The sequence below is a fragment of the Lutra lutra genome, chromosome 4 (assembly GCF_902655055.1).
Source record: "Lutra lutra chromosome 4, mLutLut1.2, whole genome shotgun sequence".
NCBI classification, from domain to species: Eukaryota; Metazoa; Chordata; class Mammalia; order Carnivora; family Mustelidae; genus Lutra; species Lutra lutra.
Window position 1 is genome coordinate 163,113,480 of NC_062281.1, and position 18,735 is coordinate 163,132,214.

The following is an 18,735-nucleotide window of genomic DNA, read 5'->3' on the forward strand; positions in this document are numbered from 1 at the left end:
TTGAATATTTCTGAACCTTCCCAGGCCTTGGTCATTTGGGCTCCTCTGTCCTCTGGCAGCTAGAGAGTGAAGGCTGGAGGGCCTATCTCCTGAACTCCCAAGGAGAAGGAGACACTGTTGCTTCTGGAAAACGTTTTACTCTGGGTGAGATGTTTCTGTGTTTTAAAAAAGAAAAAAAAAAAAACACAACTCTGTGTGACTCTTGAGACCTAACCTTTTTTTTTCCCTAATATTTTTAGAAATCTTGGTATGAAATAGGCATGTCGGGTACATAAAGCATACAAATGTGGAATGTACAGCTCTATAGGGTTATATGCAAATACACACCTGTGCAGCCGCCATCCAGCTCAAGATAAAAAAAACCCTTTCCGTCGTCCTAGAAATCCCCTTGTGCCACTTCTCAGTAATGCCCTTTGCTGTTAGGTAACCACTGTTCTGACTTCTGTTACTTTTGGTTCGTTTTGCCTGTTCTTGACTTCCAATGAGTAGAATCCTACAGAATATAGTCTTTTATGTCTGACTTCCTTTGCTCAACATATGAGAGAGTCTTCCATGGTTGTTTTATGTATTAGCAGTTCAGCCTTTTCATTGCCGTATAGTGTCCCCTTGTATTTCTGTACTGTACTTTATCCCTTCTCCTTTTGTTGGACTACATACCTTCTTTAGCCCTTCGGTACATGGTTGTCAAATGAGTATGGGGATGTTCTGTTCGATATGAGAATCTCCCAAGGCCTATCCAAATCTCCCTCATCCTTTAAAACCTAATACCAGTCCTTTGGATATGTGGCCTCCCTGTCTCTTCTGGAATCTGCACTGGCTTCCCTCTTCTCTGAGGTAGAGGCTGGCCCCAGACCTGTGGAAGTGGCCTTTGAGCCATACTGACCCATTTAGTTACTCTTTCAGCAGATGTTGATTAAATACCCACCCACTCTGTCTCACACTATTCTAGGTAAGGAGCAAAGTTAGGAGATAAAACTTCTAAAACATTCTGCCTTCATAGAGTTTACATTCCAGTGCATGCAGCCAGCCCTGCCCTCTGCCCTTTGGACCCTGGTGCCAGAAGAATCTTGATTTTGCCCAGGCTCCTCTATCCTGTGGGGCTCCAAGGGAGCTGGGTGGCAATGGCCCTTGCCAGCTTGACAAGGCCTCTGTATGGCTTTTGTTTCCCTCTCCTGCTGTTACTGCTTGGCAGTGAAAGGGTTTCTCAGTATTGGTGCTTCCCTTCCACTGTCCAGGAGTCTGATTCCCTCCGTGAGAGGAGAGAATTAATCTCCAACTTTCCATGCCTGTAAGGTGAGTGACCTCTGTTTTGTCAGCGCTTGCCAATCTGTCCTCTAATTCCCAGCCAGGGTAATGGAGACATTACTCTGTGCTAAAGCAAACCACCAGTTCTTGTGTGGATACCAGACCGATCCAGGCAGGCACTAGGAATGACGGGCAGTCTGTGGGGATCTCCTCACAGGTGCACAGCGTCTAGAGACTGCAGGGGCATTGACACCGGAGCAGCTTTGGTCCTGAACTGTGGTTGGCAGGTTCAAGGAGGGGAGATGCCCTGCCATCTTGTGTTCTTTAACCACTCTCCATGCCAGGGGGGCAGCTGCTTCACTTTGGTCTGAAGTAGGTTTCCTCTGTTGGGCTCCTAACAGCACATGAGAGGCTGCAAACACCCCAGTGGGGGAAAGGAGTCAGGAGGCAAGGGTCTTGGAAGATGAAGGCTGGGGAAGTTGAAGCTGCAACTGGCATAATGGCCTGGGCCTGTATGATCTGTGGACTTTGGGGGCTTAGCTCAGTAGGGCTTGGGAGAGATGGCTGTGAGTGGGTGGGGTAAATTTTCAGTGTCCCTGGCTAAAGGGTGACATACTCAGACTTGATAGTTCTGTAAAACTGTTTCTTCCAAAGCCTGCAAGGATGTTGGTTTGGGGAAGAAAGCCAGCCAGCCCAGAGAATCCCGGGAGCCTGACAGGCCTTTTTCTCTGCGATTCTTTCTTGCAGGCAGCCTGAGGCAGCCTGTCTCTTTGTTAACAGAGTGACAGCAATGTGACACCATGGAAATAATTACTAACAAATCACGGTGCTGACTGCAAACAGCTCTCTGTCTTCAGAGGCATGTCAGGGTGCATTAGAGCAGGACTGGAGGAGCGACACATGTGGGGGCCGAGGCGCAGCCCGCACTCAGATGCCCTCCTCTTCTTCCCCCAGCCTGACCCCTTTCTGCTATGGCTGACTCTCCTGCCTGTGGCCTTTTCCTAGAGGTCAGCTGAGGAACCCGCTGGATGAGTGACAATGTGGCTAGTCCCACGTCCTCTGGGCAGGTTGCTAGGACTCCCGTCTTTGCTAAGGAACACCTGGGTAGTGATGAGATCCAGGAGTTTTTCAATTAGGAAGCCCCCAAAAGGTGGAACGATACACCATTTCTGATTTACTCTGCCAGTTGGGACCAGCTTCACCTGCCAGTGGTCTTGGGGTGTTGGGAAATATTTGCTCCAGCCGGACCCAGAATGTGGGGGAAGCCTTGCATCTCAGTCTTGGCTCAGCTCCCTTCCCCCACAGCCCTGGTTTCTTCTTCAATTGCCATAGTCAATTTTTGGTAAGTCGACTTTGTCCATTCCCTCTTGGTTAGCAGAGTGATTGCTCTGACTGTCAGGGCTGTAAATAATGTTCTTGGTGTGTGTGGCTGGAGGCAGCCGTGTGGGGTGGGGAAGAGAGTGGAAGGAGGAGCAGCGCTCTGAGGGCTCCCTCACTCTCCCCCCCCCTCCCCTCTCATACAATATTTATCCAGGGATGGGAGTCAGATGCAGCGACCTCAGGGGTCACCCAGTTAAATAGCTTCTGAACCTCCCTGCATTCTAATTGCTGCAGTTGTCCTTTGCTCTGGAGACTTCTCCTCCCCATTGTCTGCTGAGGCACACACTAATGGCTCTCTTCCCTGGCCCTGCTGGGAGGCATATTGGGGAGGGTGGCGTGCAAGGGAGAGGGCTCATTGCTACCTTCCTTTCCCCGGGGATAAGGGAATCTAGGGCCTATTAACAAGTGGCTTTAGCTAGGAGGAGCACAGACCACTGCCTCCCTCCTGCCCCTTCCCCAGAGCTGGCTGGAGGAGGTCAGGCAGTAGGGTTGGTTTATGGGGCCAAGGGGCTTCACCCATTTTCAGTGCTACAAGCAGAATTGTGGGACTAGTGACTCTTTTCCAAGGCCACAGACCCCGAGTACTCAGCTGATGAGCATCATCTGTGTTTCCGTGGATGGTCTCACATTCATGGTTTGGAAACTTCTAATAAGTGATATTTCCGGTTGGAATGTCTGCATTTTGCCTAAAGATTGGCCGTTTGCGAAAGCCTCTTTGGTTCCCCCAAAGGTCGATTTGGGTGATAATGATGGTAGCGGGTGTGTCCCACTTGGTGATTTAAGAGTGACATATGCCACGTGTCTTCACTAGGACCTTCTTTGTGAGTGTCAGTCCTCCTCCACTGCAGCTCTTTTTCAGAGAAGTCTTTCAGAAACTGCCCCTGAAGGTGCTGACCACTGTGTCTGCTGGAAGTGCTGGTATTCTAGCAACAGCCCAGAGTCAGCCCCTGCTGAGAGCCGCTCCGGCCGGAAAGTCGGGAAGTCCTGTGCTGGGGACCGTCAGCAGCACAGGTGGTCGGGACAGAATGTGGCATGCACGTGACTAACTATAGGCTGAGTAAGTGGAGGATGGGAGCGCTACAGAGAAGATACAGAACAAATGCCGTGAGAGCCTACAGGTACATAGTAGAGAGACTGAAGGAGTAGTATTTTTTAGCAGGAAACTTTAAAAAAAAAACACAAATATTAAAGAAATCCCAATATTACAAAGTGTATAAAAGTTGAACTGCTCTGGTTGAAGCTAGGGCAAGACCCTGTCCTTCTTCCTCCCTTTCCCCGGTCCACAGAGTTGCCTCATGTCCCCTCTAGAGTCCTAGAACCCCATTGAGCACAGTTTAAAAACCGCTAGCCTGTTCTAATGCCCACCCAGAAGTGCGACTCTGTGTAGGCCAAGTGGTTACCTGTTTTAAGGGAGCCAGGGGAGCTGGGGTCAGGGCAGATATCAGCCAGAGGGTAAGGGGAACAGCTACGTCCTTGTGTATCGCAGCAGCGATCAGTCTACGTCCCGGAACCTGGCTGCTTGCAGGATGCCTCTCCATGGAGCCTCCAGAGGGCATTGTAGGCCACACTAAAGCAGCCCAGGCAAAGGGTCAAGATGGCCACAGGCCAGGTGGAGATTGTAGTGGGGGACAAGTGAGATGTCTTGGAAACAGCTCAAACTGCTAAGGAGCTCTTGATTTCCTTGGCCAAAAAAGAGAATAGCTCATCAGCTGAGACACTGACCAAAGTGCCCTGGAAACCTCCTATCACCTGCTCCCCCTCCTCCCTCTACCCTCTTCCCTGCTGCCTGCTGGGGCCATTCCATCTGGGAGAGAGCTCTAGCCAGGACCTGGTGGCAGCTCTGACACTTCCCATAGTCACAACAGGTGGGGCACCGTGCCCTTTACTTGGAGGAACTGGCCTTGGGGAGACCGTGGAGGGATGCTTGTCTTATTGTTTCACTGGAGAGGGGGTGGGGAGATAGAAGGTATTTGACTTCCTGAACTGTTTGTGGCACAGGGAAGTGCATGTTATACTTCATATACATCTTAAACACCATAGGGTGCGTGTGGCACTTGTGGCACTTGTGTGCTTGTGGTCATTTCTGTGGGCTCCGTGGGGGAGAAATGGTGGGCCAGTGGGCCAGCAAGCAGCAGAGCCGGGAGGGGCCGTTTACATTTCAGTGCCTTTGGAGGCTTTGAGCAACTGCTTGGCAATGGGGATTTGAGGTTGGTTTTCTCAGGGATGACCAGCAGCCTGGCCTATGGGGCGTCCCTCCGCTCTGCTTGTGTTCTGGTTTCTGTTTGGGAACTCTCCAGAGCAGCATGTCTGGGAACACTTCCAGCTGTGCCACCAGACCCAGACGCAGGTGACGGCCTTTCGTCTGTACCATAGGGAAACCAAGAGGAAATTAAATGTCATTTGCCCCCTGCACAGCAGGTCGCTGCCAGATCAGACACTGCTGATCAGAGCTGTGCAGAGGGTACCCAAGGGAAGGCTTATGCCTGCAGCCATGCCCTCTGAGCTGTGGAGACTCCCAGGTGATGGCCTGGCTCGCTCCCAGGGCTTTCTCTGCCAGGCTGGGTTCACCCTGGCCTGGAGCCCAGCCCTGTGCTACATGGCAGCTGCGGCCTATGCCAGGCCAAAGGTGCATGTGTACCAGTGGGAGGGAATGGAGGGGATGGGCAGGGCCTGGGAAGAGAGGACACACAGGAGGCCATGAGGTGATTGGCCCTTCCTTAAAGAACCTGCATAGTGCTGTGGAAAGAGATGGGCCTTTAGAATTAAGAGACCTGGGTTCGAGTCCTGACTCCATTACTTAGTAATTGTAGGATCTTGGAAAAATCACATTCCCACTCAACCTCCATGTCCTCATCTGTAAAATGAAGATTACGATAAGCTCTGGATCCTGCCCCCTATGGGGGAATACTTCCTGTTGGGACTGGTGCCAGAGTTTCCTCCCCCTCCCTCCCCTAGATCTAGGAGATCTAGAAGCCCCAGCAGTCCCTTGCCCACGGGCCTCCCTGTGAAATGAGGTAGCTAAAGTTGATGGGGAGTGGAGTGGACAGTAATTCTGGTTTGGAAGACACAGCTGGTGATATCCCCCCCACCTGAGGCCTTTCCTTCCTGTCCTGGTCCTCTGAGCTAGGCAGCCCAAGGCCTTTATAAGATGAGCATGGGTGGGTCATGGTGTTCACCCTCCCAATTTGCAGAGCCCAGCTGACCCCCTCCAGCCTCACACTTGGCATTCTTCTGTTGGGAGGACCTTAGGGCTTGTCCTACCCCTCCCTTGCCTTGAAGTCCTAGTGGTAGGCCGCAGTTCTCAGCTCTGCAGTGACATTTATTAACAGGGCTTTGGGAAAAGATGTTTTAATACTGCGAGGTTCTCCTTAGAAAACTCCCCACCCCCACCACATCCCCCCCTCCCAATCTGAAGCATGGCTGCTGGTGGTGAAATTCATTAGTGTTCCCTGACAGGCAGTGGCGACAGAGGCGCTCGCTGTCTGCTTCCCGCTCCCTCGCTCTCGTGCTCCTGCTTCACGCACACTGATATTTAAAGCTGATGGGCTGCTTATAGACTTCTTGTACCATGACAAGTTTGGGGAGGGGGGTGAGGGAGGAAGAGACAGACAAGGAGCCAGCTGTCACGCTGGTATTTCAAACAGTACTCTCTCCTGACCCTTTGCAGGCTCCAGCAAGTGTATCATCTTTCTGAAGCCTGTGGTTGGAATTGTAACCTGCAGCTGTCCCAGAGGATGGGAGCAAGTGTGGGAGCAAAGTGGGCTGAGAAGTAGGCACTCTCCCAGGGCTGTGGGCAGGCAGAGAAGAATGAATGGAGGGAGAGACAGACAGACAGACAGACAGACTGTGTGTGTGTGTGTTCTAATAGGGGACTAAAGCGGAGTGTTTGTAAGTGCTCCCCAGCAGTGCTCTCCCATCACCAAAAATAGGATGGCCCTTTCTGCCATTTTTCCTGGAGTGATCATTATGTTTCATGTTGTGATTATCTTCTGGGTGGTCTTAGAAGCTCCCTGAGTCTAGGAATCAGGCTTGATTGGCATCTGCCCTTGAGGGTCCTGGGTCTCAGTGATACCCTTAAGTCTGTAGTGTCAGTTGAGGTAGAATGTTCTTCAATTTTGTGTCTAGACTGAGGCCTTGATTTTTGTTCCCTCCTATTTGTGTGCTGATTCTTTGGATTTGGAGAATGAATCCCAAGGTGCTTCCTTCCTTCATCCCCAAATGAATTTTTGGAATTCATTTTTTGAAATTATTCAGTGGTTTTAGAATATCCCCTTTCTGTGTCATCCCTAGCAGAGCTTCTCCAGGGTATTTTTCCTGAGTCAGGTGCTGTCTTCTCGCGGCTGGTGGCCTGGAAGCCTCTCCAAAGGCTATTGTAGGTTTGGTCACAGCTGACCTCTTTATAGCCAGATTCACTTGTACAAGTGCTCATGTAGGAATGTGTTTCCCTTGGCTGGCTCCTACAACCTTCATAGAGCAGGGTGTGTGGGCACTTGCTCAAGGACATGTGGGCACTTGACCAAGTTGTCTCCTTGTGCAGCAGAGCCATGTGCTGGCCAGGGGTTGTGCTGCCCTCTCCCACCCCCCTGCCCCCTTCTAGCTCCAGGGTCTGCAGTGGGGGAGCCACTGGGGAATGGGCCTGACTATTCCTGCTCTGTCATTGCCATCAGTGCTGCCTTTGGCTTCCTCAATTTCAGCACAACTCTGTGTGTGTGTGTGTGTGTCTTATCTGTCAGGGGTGCAGAGAGGGGTTACAGGACACCCCTCTTAAAGCACCTTGGATATTGGGTAGAGAGTGGAGCCGGAATGCTTCTCATGTATGTAGACTGAAGTATATTCTTGAATTGTCCAGAATCATCTTTAATGTGATTACCTTCTACTGCCCCTTCCCCTGGCCTACATCCTTCACCCCACCCTGCACTCTATCCTCTAGGCGTCTTCTTTTTAGATTTTATTTATTTATTTGGCAGAGAGAGAAAGAGAAACTGAAAGAGGGAATACAAGCAGGAGGAGTGGGAGAAGGAGAAGGAGGCTTCCTGCCAATCAGGGAGCCTGATGTGGGGGCTCGATCCCAAGACCGTGAGATCATGACCTGAGCCGAAAGTACACCCTTAATGACTGAGCCACCCAGCACCCCGTCCTGTAGGCTTCTAGAAGGGGTTGTTGGCATGGGGCTGCTGTCTTGGGCAGCACTGTTGTCTACCTTCCGGACCCTGCTGATTCCCACGTGGTCTTAAAGCACTGGAAGCTCATCCTGCAAGGGTGGCGTAGGTCATGTCTTTTGCCATAGTGCGTCTCGCAGGTGAGATGGAAACTAACCAGCTTTGATAAGTAGGAGGCTCCAGCATTCATTTTTTTAAACATCAGCAGTGGCCAAGTGAGTGAATTCAATTATGAGTCTGCTTTCTGTCCACCCTCCTCCCTCCAATGTGGTGGTTCAGAGCAGAGACTAAGGAACCTGTTGAAATGAGAAACCCCTATTTCCTGGCTTGACCCCCTCACTAATTCGGGTTAAATTGCTACGCTGTTGCAGTGGTGACACATTGTGCCTGCCTCTGTTTGTACAAGAGGATGCTGTGGGGGAGGAAGGACCAATTTGCACAGAGATAAAGGTGTCATGGCAGATAACGAACGTCCCAGCCTTGTGCCCGCTCTCATTGTAGCTCAATTTGCTCTGTGTGGAAGCCCAGCCTTCCCCTCTTTCTTCCTTCCCTCCCCTTGCTCATATTTTACCTCGATGCCACAGTGTAATGATGCCCTGCATAGTGGGGGAGGAGATAGGCACCTCTGGCTGACAGCCCTTCCCGATAACCAAATTCCAGCCCATCCATCACTAACTACTCTCCTCAACTTGAGGAAAAGTGATCGTGAAAGGCGGGCCGTTTATCACCCAGGGTCTGTTTATCTCCTCTGGTGGGGGGGGACTGGAAACAGGAGAGACAAAGAGCTGTGTCCCTGGCTAAGTGCTGCCTCGCCTGGGACAGCCTGCCTGTGCCGGATGCAGACTCATCGCCCCGGCCGTGTGGTCTCCTAATGGGTGCACTTCCCAGACTGGGATCTGCTGGAAATGGGACCTTTCCTGAGGCCTCGGAAACATGGCAGTTCTGGAATGCAGGACAGCCAGCATGACAACACTCCACGTTCACGTTTGTATCAGAATGAGCAAGCGTAGAGACCTCACATGGAAGCAAGCCCCACTCCCTCTCCAAGGTGTCACTTCAGCAGGAGCACCTGGCTGATTGGCTTCGTCTGTTTGCCTACTCCTTGCCAGGCTGGGCCTTCTGTCCCTCTGTGGCACAGCTGTGGCTTGGGAGAAGACCGAGCCTTTCTCCCTACTCTTCCCTTTGCCCCTCAGTACCCCCCCCATTTCTGCATATCTGGGACAAAACAGTGTGCCTTTGCAGGTGAGCAGTGTGTGTCTCCTCGAGTTTTTGGACTCCAGGACAGATGGCCTACATTATTTCAAGATCTGGGTCTCACGGCCTTCCTAGAGAGGCAGGAAGGGATCGCATGTGGCTCCAGATCTGGCTGGCCTCCTGCTCTTTCAGGGCTCAGGTCTGCTAAAAGTGCGAGTGACCTATATCTCCCTCATGTGGAGTTGCTCCTTAGACTTAGAGAGAAAAGCGCAGAAGGAATTACGTGCATAACCTTTGCCAGCACTGGTGCCTGTGCTCCTGCTCATCCTGGCTGTTGGTGTCTGTCCAACCTCCGCGGATGTTGCTGGCCTCCTCAACTCAAGGCTAGCAGTTCTAGAGCCCCCAGCTCTGCTTCACCTAATCTTCAAAGCTGAGCGACTGTTCACAATGGCTTCATCCTGCCCTTACCTATTATCGAGGGTGGTGTTCCCTTAATGAGCTAGTCCCCTGCCTTGGCTGGCGCCGAGCTGATCACACCTGTTTGCCATCAGGGCTGTCTGGGCCCAGCCCAAGCGCTGGGCTGCAGGTGGTGGGCCTGGATGAGGGGTGGGTGGGGAGGGCTGGGTTCCTTATGCTTTGTGCCCTATGCTTATTGGAGGGGGCAGTTTCTTGTACCCCTCTTCCTCCCACACTGTTCTAAGTGGGGGAGGGCTCTCTGCTTTCTTTTTTGTTATTTGGAAGGAGTAATAAGGGAACTTGAAGAATACCTCATCTTTAACTCCTGCCTGGAGTTTGAAGTAGTGAAGAGCTAATCAGGCATCTTTGAGTAGGGTTTGATATTCTGTGCTGATGACCCCAGGGCCCAGTGTGATAGGAGCAGCATCACATGGTGAATGCGGAAGGCGTACCCCTCTCCAGCCCTAGGCCCCATAGTATTTGAAAAGCGATCGCAATCCCTCGGTTTAGAGCCCACGGCAGGACTGGGGGGGCCCTTCCTTAAAGGGGGCCCCTTGCATTCATGAAGCTGAAGGAAGTTTTGATTTGGTTGAAAAAATCTCATTCCTTTTTATGGCCTGGACATAATTGGTTCTTTTCTATTGGCCATCAGTGATGTCATTCCGACCCTCATAAAGAAGGGGAAATCACACCTGTGGACTCGGTGCATAAAATTTCATTGGGCAACAGTAATAAGCATGGCCAGATGATGTTTGGGCAGTTGAGGAGCTCTGTGCCCAGTGATTCCAGCTGCACGGAGACCTGGGCACCATAAACCTGCCTGCACGTTCATGCCCGCAGGCTAGTCCAGGGCCCACTGCCAGTGGCTCTTTTCCTGGGATCAGTATCTGGTAGGAACTCACGGCTTTCAGACCCTTTATGCCAGGGGGACTTTTGCCCTCTTCCTTTCCAAATTCGTAGAACCATGTACCCCCTGTTACCCACGGACTGTAGCCTTAGGCTCCTAAGAACCCTGGAGCCAGGTGTGACCTTGAGCAGTAACCACCATGCTTACCATGCTACCTGCCTCTCTGAGGCCCCAGCGCTGGCCTTCCTAGGGATTGTAAAGAACTCCATGTGCATGTGCGTGACTGATACCTTGTGCAGTCGGAAGCCTGAGGTCCTACTTTTTGTTCTCCCCTTGGCTTGTTGTGTGATCAAGCAAATCCTTTTTCTTCTCTGGGCATCACTTTCCTATTTTATGTAGGGGATAACAACTACTCTGACCTACCTTTCTCGCCCAGTTTCTCTTGGTGCTCTCTCTGAGCTGGGTAGGGTTCTGTCATAGAAATGTGTAGCTGTCTTCCCATGAGGTAACTGGAAGTTCAGGTTTTGCATTTGGCTCTGTGTCTCTTGCGGACCTGGGCCTGGACGCTGCTGCATCTCAACTGCTTGTGCCTTGGAATCACAGGGCTAGGACCAGCCATAGACTGAAGGACTCCGCAACCTGAGTGCCTGTAAGTCTGCAGACTGCATGTAGACCTGTAAGTCCTGGAGCCTGAGCGAGAATTACAGTCCCATCATGCCCTGCCTCAGTCAGCCACGGGTACAGATAACGTGCAGGGCTGCTGCTGAGCCGTATCAGAGGCTGACCAACCTGCCCGATGGCCTGTCTAGTCTGTCTTTGATGCGGCCCGTCTGATATAGGCCCTCCTCCAAGAGGGTCAGGTAGGATTCTACTGTGCCAGACCTTCCTACCTGGGTAGAAATGTCTACCTTTAAGATCTTGCTGAAGAGGGAGCCACCACCACCCCCAACCCTCCCTGCGCCCCCCACCAGTGTAAGCCACAGTCAGTAGGACTCCTGGTCCATGTCATCCAAAAAAATCAGGGCACTGGGAATGGCTAAGGGAGAATATGATAGGTAGCTCAGGACCCCTGCCTTTGGCTGGCTGGTCCCCCGACCTAGTCCTTTGCAGATTCTGCTACTTCTGGTGGCCCCTTCACTTACAGACTAATGTGGCTTTTCAAAAATAGCTGAGCTCAGCAAACATTTTCACAAATAACAAGGATAAGGAACATAAAAGAAAAATGGAAGGAAATGAGAAAGTTATCCAAACAATATAGTTCTCCTTAAGCAATCAAATTGTAGCTCCTAAGGCTATCTTTCAGCCTTCAAAACCTTTCCCAGTATCCTTATATTCTTGGTCCTCGGTTCCCACGTGGGGACGGGCTGTGTGGATACTCCTTCATCATGGTCTCAACCAGAACTTTCTTTCTGGGAAATTGACTAGTTGTAGTTAATGTTCCTGTGCCACCTGGATATTTGAGAGGGACCTCCCCTTCAACTAAGGGGAATTCTTACTGTACTGCCTTAAACATGGGTATCCGTTTCCTCTCAGTGTCTGCCAAACAATGGAGTAATGGAGGGGAGGCTGGACTGCCCTGGAACTTTCTGGGCTGGAACCAGTCATCCTAACTGGAATCTTAACCAGATTTCCTCAGGAAGGACTTTACACTGTGGTCTCCACTTTCTTTTCTCTTACCTTTGGACATGTTGCATGCTACCTTTTGCTCCCACCAACCCACTGATGCCAGATTCATTGGATTTTTCTCAGCTGTCATCTTGCTTGACCACTCTGTGGCATTTGACACTAATGACCTGTAACTTAAGCTCAAAAATCAGTTATATATATTCCAGAAAAGGGAAATGTGCTTTTAGGTTGTTTAGGTTGACCACAGGTTGACACAAATTGAGGTCAAAAGTACATGTGTAACTCTGGGTATCTGGTATCCTGAAAAAGGTCCAGAAGCTCTGCCCTCTAGAATGAGGGTAAATTGGTTGAGTCCTGATTCATGGTACATTACCTGCTGTGGAATTCTGGAAGAGCTGAAAAGGGACCCCTGGGGGAGGAGGCTTCCTGGGCCCTCAGATCTTGGGAGTATTCTGTAAGGAAGAAATGGAAGTCTCTCTGTCCAGTTTCTAAAGACTCATGGGCAGAAGTTATAGAGAGAGATCTTAGTTCAGTATCGAGAAAGGATGTTCTAGAATTGAAGGAGTTCAAAACTACAGCTGATTGCTACGTAAAGTAATGAGTTCCATGTGTGTGGCGATGATCTTCTGGGGAGACCTGATTGCATATTTGCTCAGTAACACTTTCGAGACATTAGCCTGGGCCCTCTGCTTATCCTACTCCATACTCTTCCCTGTTGATCTGTTCTCGTGGCTTTAATTTCATTTGAATTACATTAATGATTCAGCAGTTTATATCTCCAGTCCAGACATCTGCTCAAAACTGAATATGCGGCCACCTCTGTAGATATCATTTGCCTGCCACATGTCTCATGGGCACTTTGAACTCAGCAGACACTGAGTGCCCACCATGTACCATACATGTACATAAAGCTGCATTCCCAAATTTGCGCCTCCTTCCAGCAGTGCACCGCGATTCGGGTAGAGAATTTAGAAACAGCTGTAAAATTGACTAAAATGCTGATTTGCTCTGGGTGTCTTATAGCCTCTCTCTGCCCCTGCCTCCCTCTTTCTATCTGATTCAGAGAGTAGCATGAAGCTAGCCAAGCCACAAACCTTTGAATTGGGCTCTAGACCACTTTCTCTCATTGGGCCCCACATCCCATTTGGTTGCCAAGGCCTCCTTCACCTCTCATGTGTGTTCCTTGCTCGTTGTTTCTACAGCCTCTATCTAGCTCTCGGCTACTATCCAGCTTTTTCAGGGTATTGTTTTTGTCGTCCCCAGATAAATCATTGTAAATCACAACTCTTCAGGGGGGCTCCATTGCCTAAGGCCAAGCTCTTCTTTTAGCAAGAAAATCCTGTGTTCTGTCCCAGCTAATATTTCTGGTATCTTCCTCCATGTTTTCATGTATCCCAGTGCTCCAACTTAAGGCTGTTTAGTCTGTTTCTTTTATTGTCCATCTCACTGAACAGATTGTGAGCCCCTTAGGGGCAGGGGCTGAGACTTTCGCTTTGAGCTCTAGGTGCCTGTCTATTATTAAACTTCAGTAAATGATTGGTTGAATGGATTTATGCAGGTACAACATCCTATTTACAGGGAAAGACCATTTATAAATTACAAGGAAAAGTAAAAACGGGCTTTTGGTTTAAATTCTGATCTCATCCTTTTGCACGGTCTCTTCTCTGTCGGCAGAAAACCTCTTGCTAGAGACTTAAACGTGAACTGGAGCCCCTGCCCAGGTATCACCAACTCACATGCTCCTTCTCTCTCTCCTCCCGTCTTAGATGCCTGCCTCTCTGCTGTAACAAAACAACTGCAAACTGGTACATTGGAAAGAACATAGGCTTTGGGGTGAGATAGACCTGGGTTCAGTTCTTGGCACTGTCAGTTTTTAGCTGTGGGACCTTCGGTGACCCCTCTGAATTTTATTTTCTCATCTGTAAAAAGTAGGCAATGGTACCTCCCAGCGCCGTGCTGAGGAATCACGTGCCCATGCAAGTAAGAGCCTTAGCATTCTACAGGCCATCAGAAAATAGTGGCTGCTCGTGTTAGTTCGAAGAGAGGCTCCAGGTGCTCACATGTAGATCTGCAGCCTGGTGTCTGGGGTGCTAGAGGTGGGGTGCCTTTACTGGGCAGGGTGGGACCCGTGGCTAATGGGTTACCTTCCGAGGAGGTGTTTGCATTTCCTAGATTCACACTCCATACCTGGGACATGGATGTTCCCAACTTGTTCTCTTTTCCCTTTCTTGTAGGCTCCCAGGCCAGTGCCAGTACTTGGGCTTGCCGGTGGCGGATTACTTCAAGCAGTGGATTAATCTGAAAAAGGTATTGTGTCTGAGCCCCATTCGGGTGCTTTCTCTGGGTCTCCTGTGCCTTAGATCCCCTCCCCCCTTGCTTTCTTTATTCTACTCATGTCTGTTCTCTTTTTGTTGTCGCCTTTTTCCTTTTCTTTTTGTTCTCTTTTCTCAACATCCCTCCTTCCTCTTTCCTAGCTAACATGCACTGGAAGTGGACCTTTCTGGAAGTGGGGAGCTGTTTGGGGTAGAGTATAACATTGTCCTATGGCAGTGTCATCCAGATGTGCGGAGAAGTCGCAACGAAGGGGACTTTGTCAGTTCTTGCTCAGAACTGAATCACGGGGCTGAGCCGCATTGTCTTTAGGAGGGATGTGCTGCTAGCTGACCATCTGGGAAAGTATCCTGCTTTGATGTGATCATGAGTGTGGCCTCTGACCATTCTGAGTGGCCCTGGTATCTCCCTCTGGTTAGGAGGTAGAATTGGTTCAGGCTAGCTTTGGTCCTGCCTCGCCCCAGCAGAGCCTGCTCATGTGAGAAGGACCGTGGAAGCTGGAGTCCAATTCCCTTCGAGTATGAGGAAGGAGTCTGGCCCTAATGTAGCACCAAGTCCCTGGGGAGTGCATGCTGGGCCTATGGGCTGGGAGGGAACCCCAAGTGGCTACAAAATTAGAGCCTGGCAGAGAATGAATTACCCAGAAAACTGTACTTTTCTAATATGTGCTATACTTCTCAGGTAAGCAGAAGAAAGGAGGTATAGGAATAGACTCCTAAGATAGGGATTCCCATCACTCTGTTGGGTTGCTTCCTTCTGGAGCTCCAGTCTGCTAGAGAGACTCACCCCCATAATTCTCAAGTAAGGGCAACAGCCCTGGAGCAGCCTCAAGAACCCCATGCTGCTGATCAGCTTAGTGACCCCCAGGAAATCAGAGAAGAGAGAAGACACCAGGGGTCAGAGTAGTGGCTCCCAGGGGGGCTTAGAGAAGAGAGAGGTCATTGAAGGGTAAGACTAGGTATTGCAAGGATTTGGGTCATGAACTGGGCATTCAAGACAGGTGGAATATGAATCTGAAGAGGAAAGAAGACTTTCCAGGCGAGGGGAGCAGCATGCTTTTGGTGTGTGTGTGGGCTGGAGCTGAGTGAACACGTAGAGGAACAGTAGAGGAGAATGATCCTGGACTTCTTTCCGTCCATCTCAGGGCAGCCATTCTTTGTGGCATCATTTGTGAACTCCTTTGCTTTCCTCTGGTACTCAGGTCCTTTACCCTTGGTCCTTGTTTATATTTTGACCTTCACCCACCTCTCCAGCTGACCTCCCTTGGACCTGAGCAGTAGCTACTTACTGCCTTCCATCTGTGGGTGAGGGGCCAGTCTCTGTCCTACCTTCAGGTCTTGGCCTGTGGCCTTACCTCTGCCTGGAGTGCCCCTGGTCACCTTCCTAAAGTGCATTTGCTATTCTTGAGGATTCAGCTCAAGCATCATCTCTTCTGAGAGGTCAGCAGTCAGTCTCTAGTCTTGAGACCCCCTTGGCCCTTTAGATATCAGTGACTTTTGAGTACTGAAACCGAGTCCCTCTCTGTTTCCTCACAGACCTGTCCATCTGGAGCACGGAGACTGAGGCTGCTTCCTCTCTGTGTCCGAGGCGGCCAGGCCAGGGCTAGGTACAGAGTACATGCTCAGCGAATAGTGGCTGGCTGGCTGGCTGATCTTTGAGAGCTGGCTCCACAGGCCCTCTCACGCAGGGCTTGGCGGGGCTCTGCACAGGGGTGCGGCTGGGTCTGCGCTCCTGAAAGACAGCGTGCCAGCTGTCAGCGCGCATCTGAGGCTGCTTGCTGGCCTCAGCAAATGCAATGTGAAGGCCCGGCCAGGCGAAGCGGGCACTGACCATGAACAATTGCTCTGTGAAGTTCACTAGACTTTTTGGTGTCCAGATAGGTCCCTGCCTCCAGGTTCCTTGGCAGAGAGGCAGGAAAACAGCCAACCCGTGTGTTACCATTGCCACTCGAGGCTACCTTGATGCTGCTGGGGTTGGAGGCAAGCTGTCCTGAGCCTGTTCAGTGTGGTTCTCTTTGGACTGTGCCAAGCTATAGGAGGGACATGGGTACCAGTGGAAACTGGAGACCCTGTTCCCAGTTGGCCTTGTGTTTGTGTTTAGGTAAACTGAGCAGGTCTAGGAAAAACAAGAGTGGCATGAGGCAAGTGGCATTAGAGAGGCCTAATCCCTTCCTCTCTGCCCTCTAGCCACATCATGTTCCAGATGTACCTGAGAGCCCAGCAGGAGAAATGACTCAGTTCCAGACTTTGGGCCTGTCTTTGCCAGCAGCCATTCCAGACAGAGGGGTTACGGGGCCCTGGAGTTCCAGGGGCATGTTGATCTTTCTGACCTTTTTACAGCATGAGTTAGTGCAGGCTGCACAAAGATTCCTGCTCCCTTAAAAATAGTAACAATAAGAGCCAGCCAGAGAGGTCATCGCCTGGGTTGCGTGGGTATTGTGCAGCGTATTACTCCGTGCCCTTCTTTCCCTGAGTTGTGACCAGGCCCTGACTGTCTCCAGGGCCCTCTCCTGTCCTTGATCTGACTCTTTCCTCCCCACTTTCCTTCCCACTTTCCTTCCTTTTCCTCTCCTCCTCAACTCCACAAGCAGAACTTTACCCATGGAAAGAGTACAGGGGTAGGGGTTGTGGTCTGTTTGGCTGCCAAGACTTAGCCATTGAGTGAACTGGGACTGAATTCACCATCCCCATTTCCTAAAGCCTCTCCTGTCCAGAAATGGTGTGCACTGCATCAGGGAAGAGCAGGTTCTCAGTGGCCAGGCTGCCACACTGCCCGCCTCCACCCACTTCCCCTGTAGCAGAGTGAAGCAAGCCAGTGTTTGCTGACATTTGGAGTGTCATTGAATGATCTTACACTCTTATTGAACTGTCAGCTTAGAGAAGACTTGGGGCCCTGCTCCCAGCTCCCTCCAGGAGGTCAGAGCTGTCAGTGAGGAGCCAGAAGAACACAAACACACACACACACACACACACACACACACACACACAGGTGCATGAATATACACGTGTTTACTCAAGTGAATGAATATACCCAAGTAGGCATATCCAAAATTGTATGTATGTTTCCATTCATACATATGGGTATAAATATATAGTCACATATTCACCCTCAGAAATATATGGAAATATAACACAGGCACGAATGTTTATACATACATATTCATAAGGCATGAAGACATGTGTAGATATATATATATAAAAACATACACATCTTCATCAGTAAACACATATTATTGAGTGCCCTCTGTGTTCCAGGTACTGTACTAGGCCTGGAGATACAACAGAAAAGATGGATATTAAATAATTCTAATTGTGTTGTAACACTGCTAAGTTCCAGAGTCATGGCATCATTTCATAAGGGGGCCTGACTTAGGGAGGCATAGAATGGTTCCCTGAGGAAGGGTATCTAAGCTGAGATCTGAAGGATGAGTAGGAATTCGCTAACAAGCGTGTGGCAAGGCCCTGAGGTAAGGAGAAGGCTGGGAGCTTCATGGAACTAGAATGTGAATTCCATGAGAGTGGAGAATTTTTGTCTCCTCTGTTCACTGTTCTGTCCTCATCACTTTGAATAGTTCCTGGCACACAGTGATGTTTAGTCATTATTTGTTGAATGAATGACTGCCTGGAGCATAGTGAATGTGGAGAAGAGAGGAGAGTGGTGAGGGATGAAGCTGGAAGGGGAGGCCACACTTGAGATTTTGATCCTTATCCTTAGGGTAAGGGGAAGCTATTAAAGGCTACTAAACGTAGGAGAGGTGTCATCTGATGTGGATTTTGAAAAAGCTCTTTCTGGCTACAGTGTAGAAAGAGCTGAGTGTTGATATGGGGGGGATCAGTACTGGTTTTTCTTAATGGGTCTATAGTTGGCATCTTGGGGTGGGAGAAATTATGGACAACATTGCTGAACTTGTAGCATTCTTGTCCTGCTAGTAGTGCCTTGCTCCAAGTTGTTGCTCCAACCAAAAGTGCTCCATCCCCACCATATGCACATACATTTACGGTGGCCTAGACAAGGGTGGGAGTGGGGAGGTCCTGTCCCTGGTTGAGAACCACAGAATTAGACCATTGCTACAGTCCAGGTAAAAGACAATAGTCACCAGGATTGAACTGATAGGAGTGGAAATGTAGAAAAATGGATTGATTCTAGAGTGTTAAATGGTACAGTCAGTTCTGCTATAATGCAACATAGACCTTCTTAAAAATCACCGTGCTATGAAAAGTTGTAATAAAAAGTTGCAATAAAAATGGGGTTAGGAGCACAATACTCAAAAACTTCATCAGTGACGTATGAAAAAAGATAAGAACCTAATAAAAATGGTAGCATAATTTTACACATGTTAAATGGCTAAGAAATACGTAAATACTACAAAAGATATGGCTCTCTACCTTGAAAAAACCATGAAGTTTGCTTGGCAGTAGGCATGAGAAAGGTTGCAGCTTGTGAGTTATTGCGAAGTGGTAGAAGGAGAGTTCTCTGGAATTGGTTGGAAAGTTGAAG

The 18,735-nt window shown here is 49.9% G+C and overlaps 1 protein-coding gene across 7 annotated transcripts in view; it reads left to right on the forward strand.

Annotated features, from left to right (window-relative positions):
- ERI3 (ERI1 exoribonuclease family member 3) overlaps positions 1 to 18,735 on the forward strand; it is a 125,784-nt gene that overhangs the window by 51,613 nt on the left and 55,436 nt on the right. For 6 of the 7 annotated variants that reach the window (XM_047725686.1, XM_047725687.1, XM_047725688.1 and 3 more), the window contains one exon: positions 14,142 to 14,214. In XM_047725686.1, the coding sequence (XP_047581642.1) occupies positions 14,142 to 14,214 (73 nt within the window). Of the gene's footprint in view, positions 1 to 14,141; positions 14,215 to 14,381; positions 14,431 to 18,735 lie in introns of all 7 variants that reach the window. The other variant, XM_047725684.1, reaches the window with a different exon arrangement.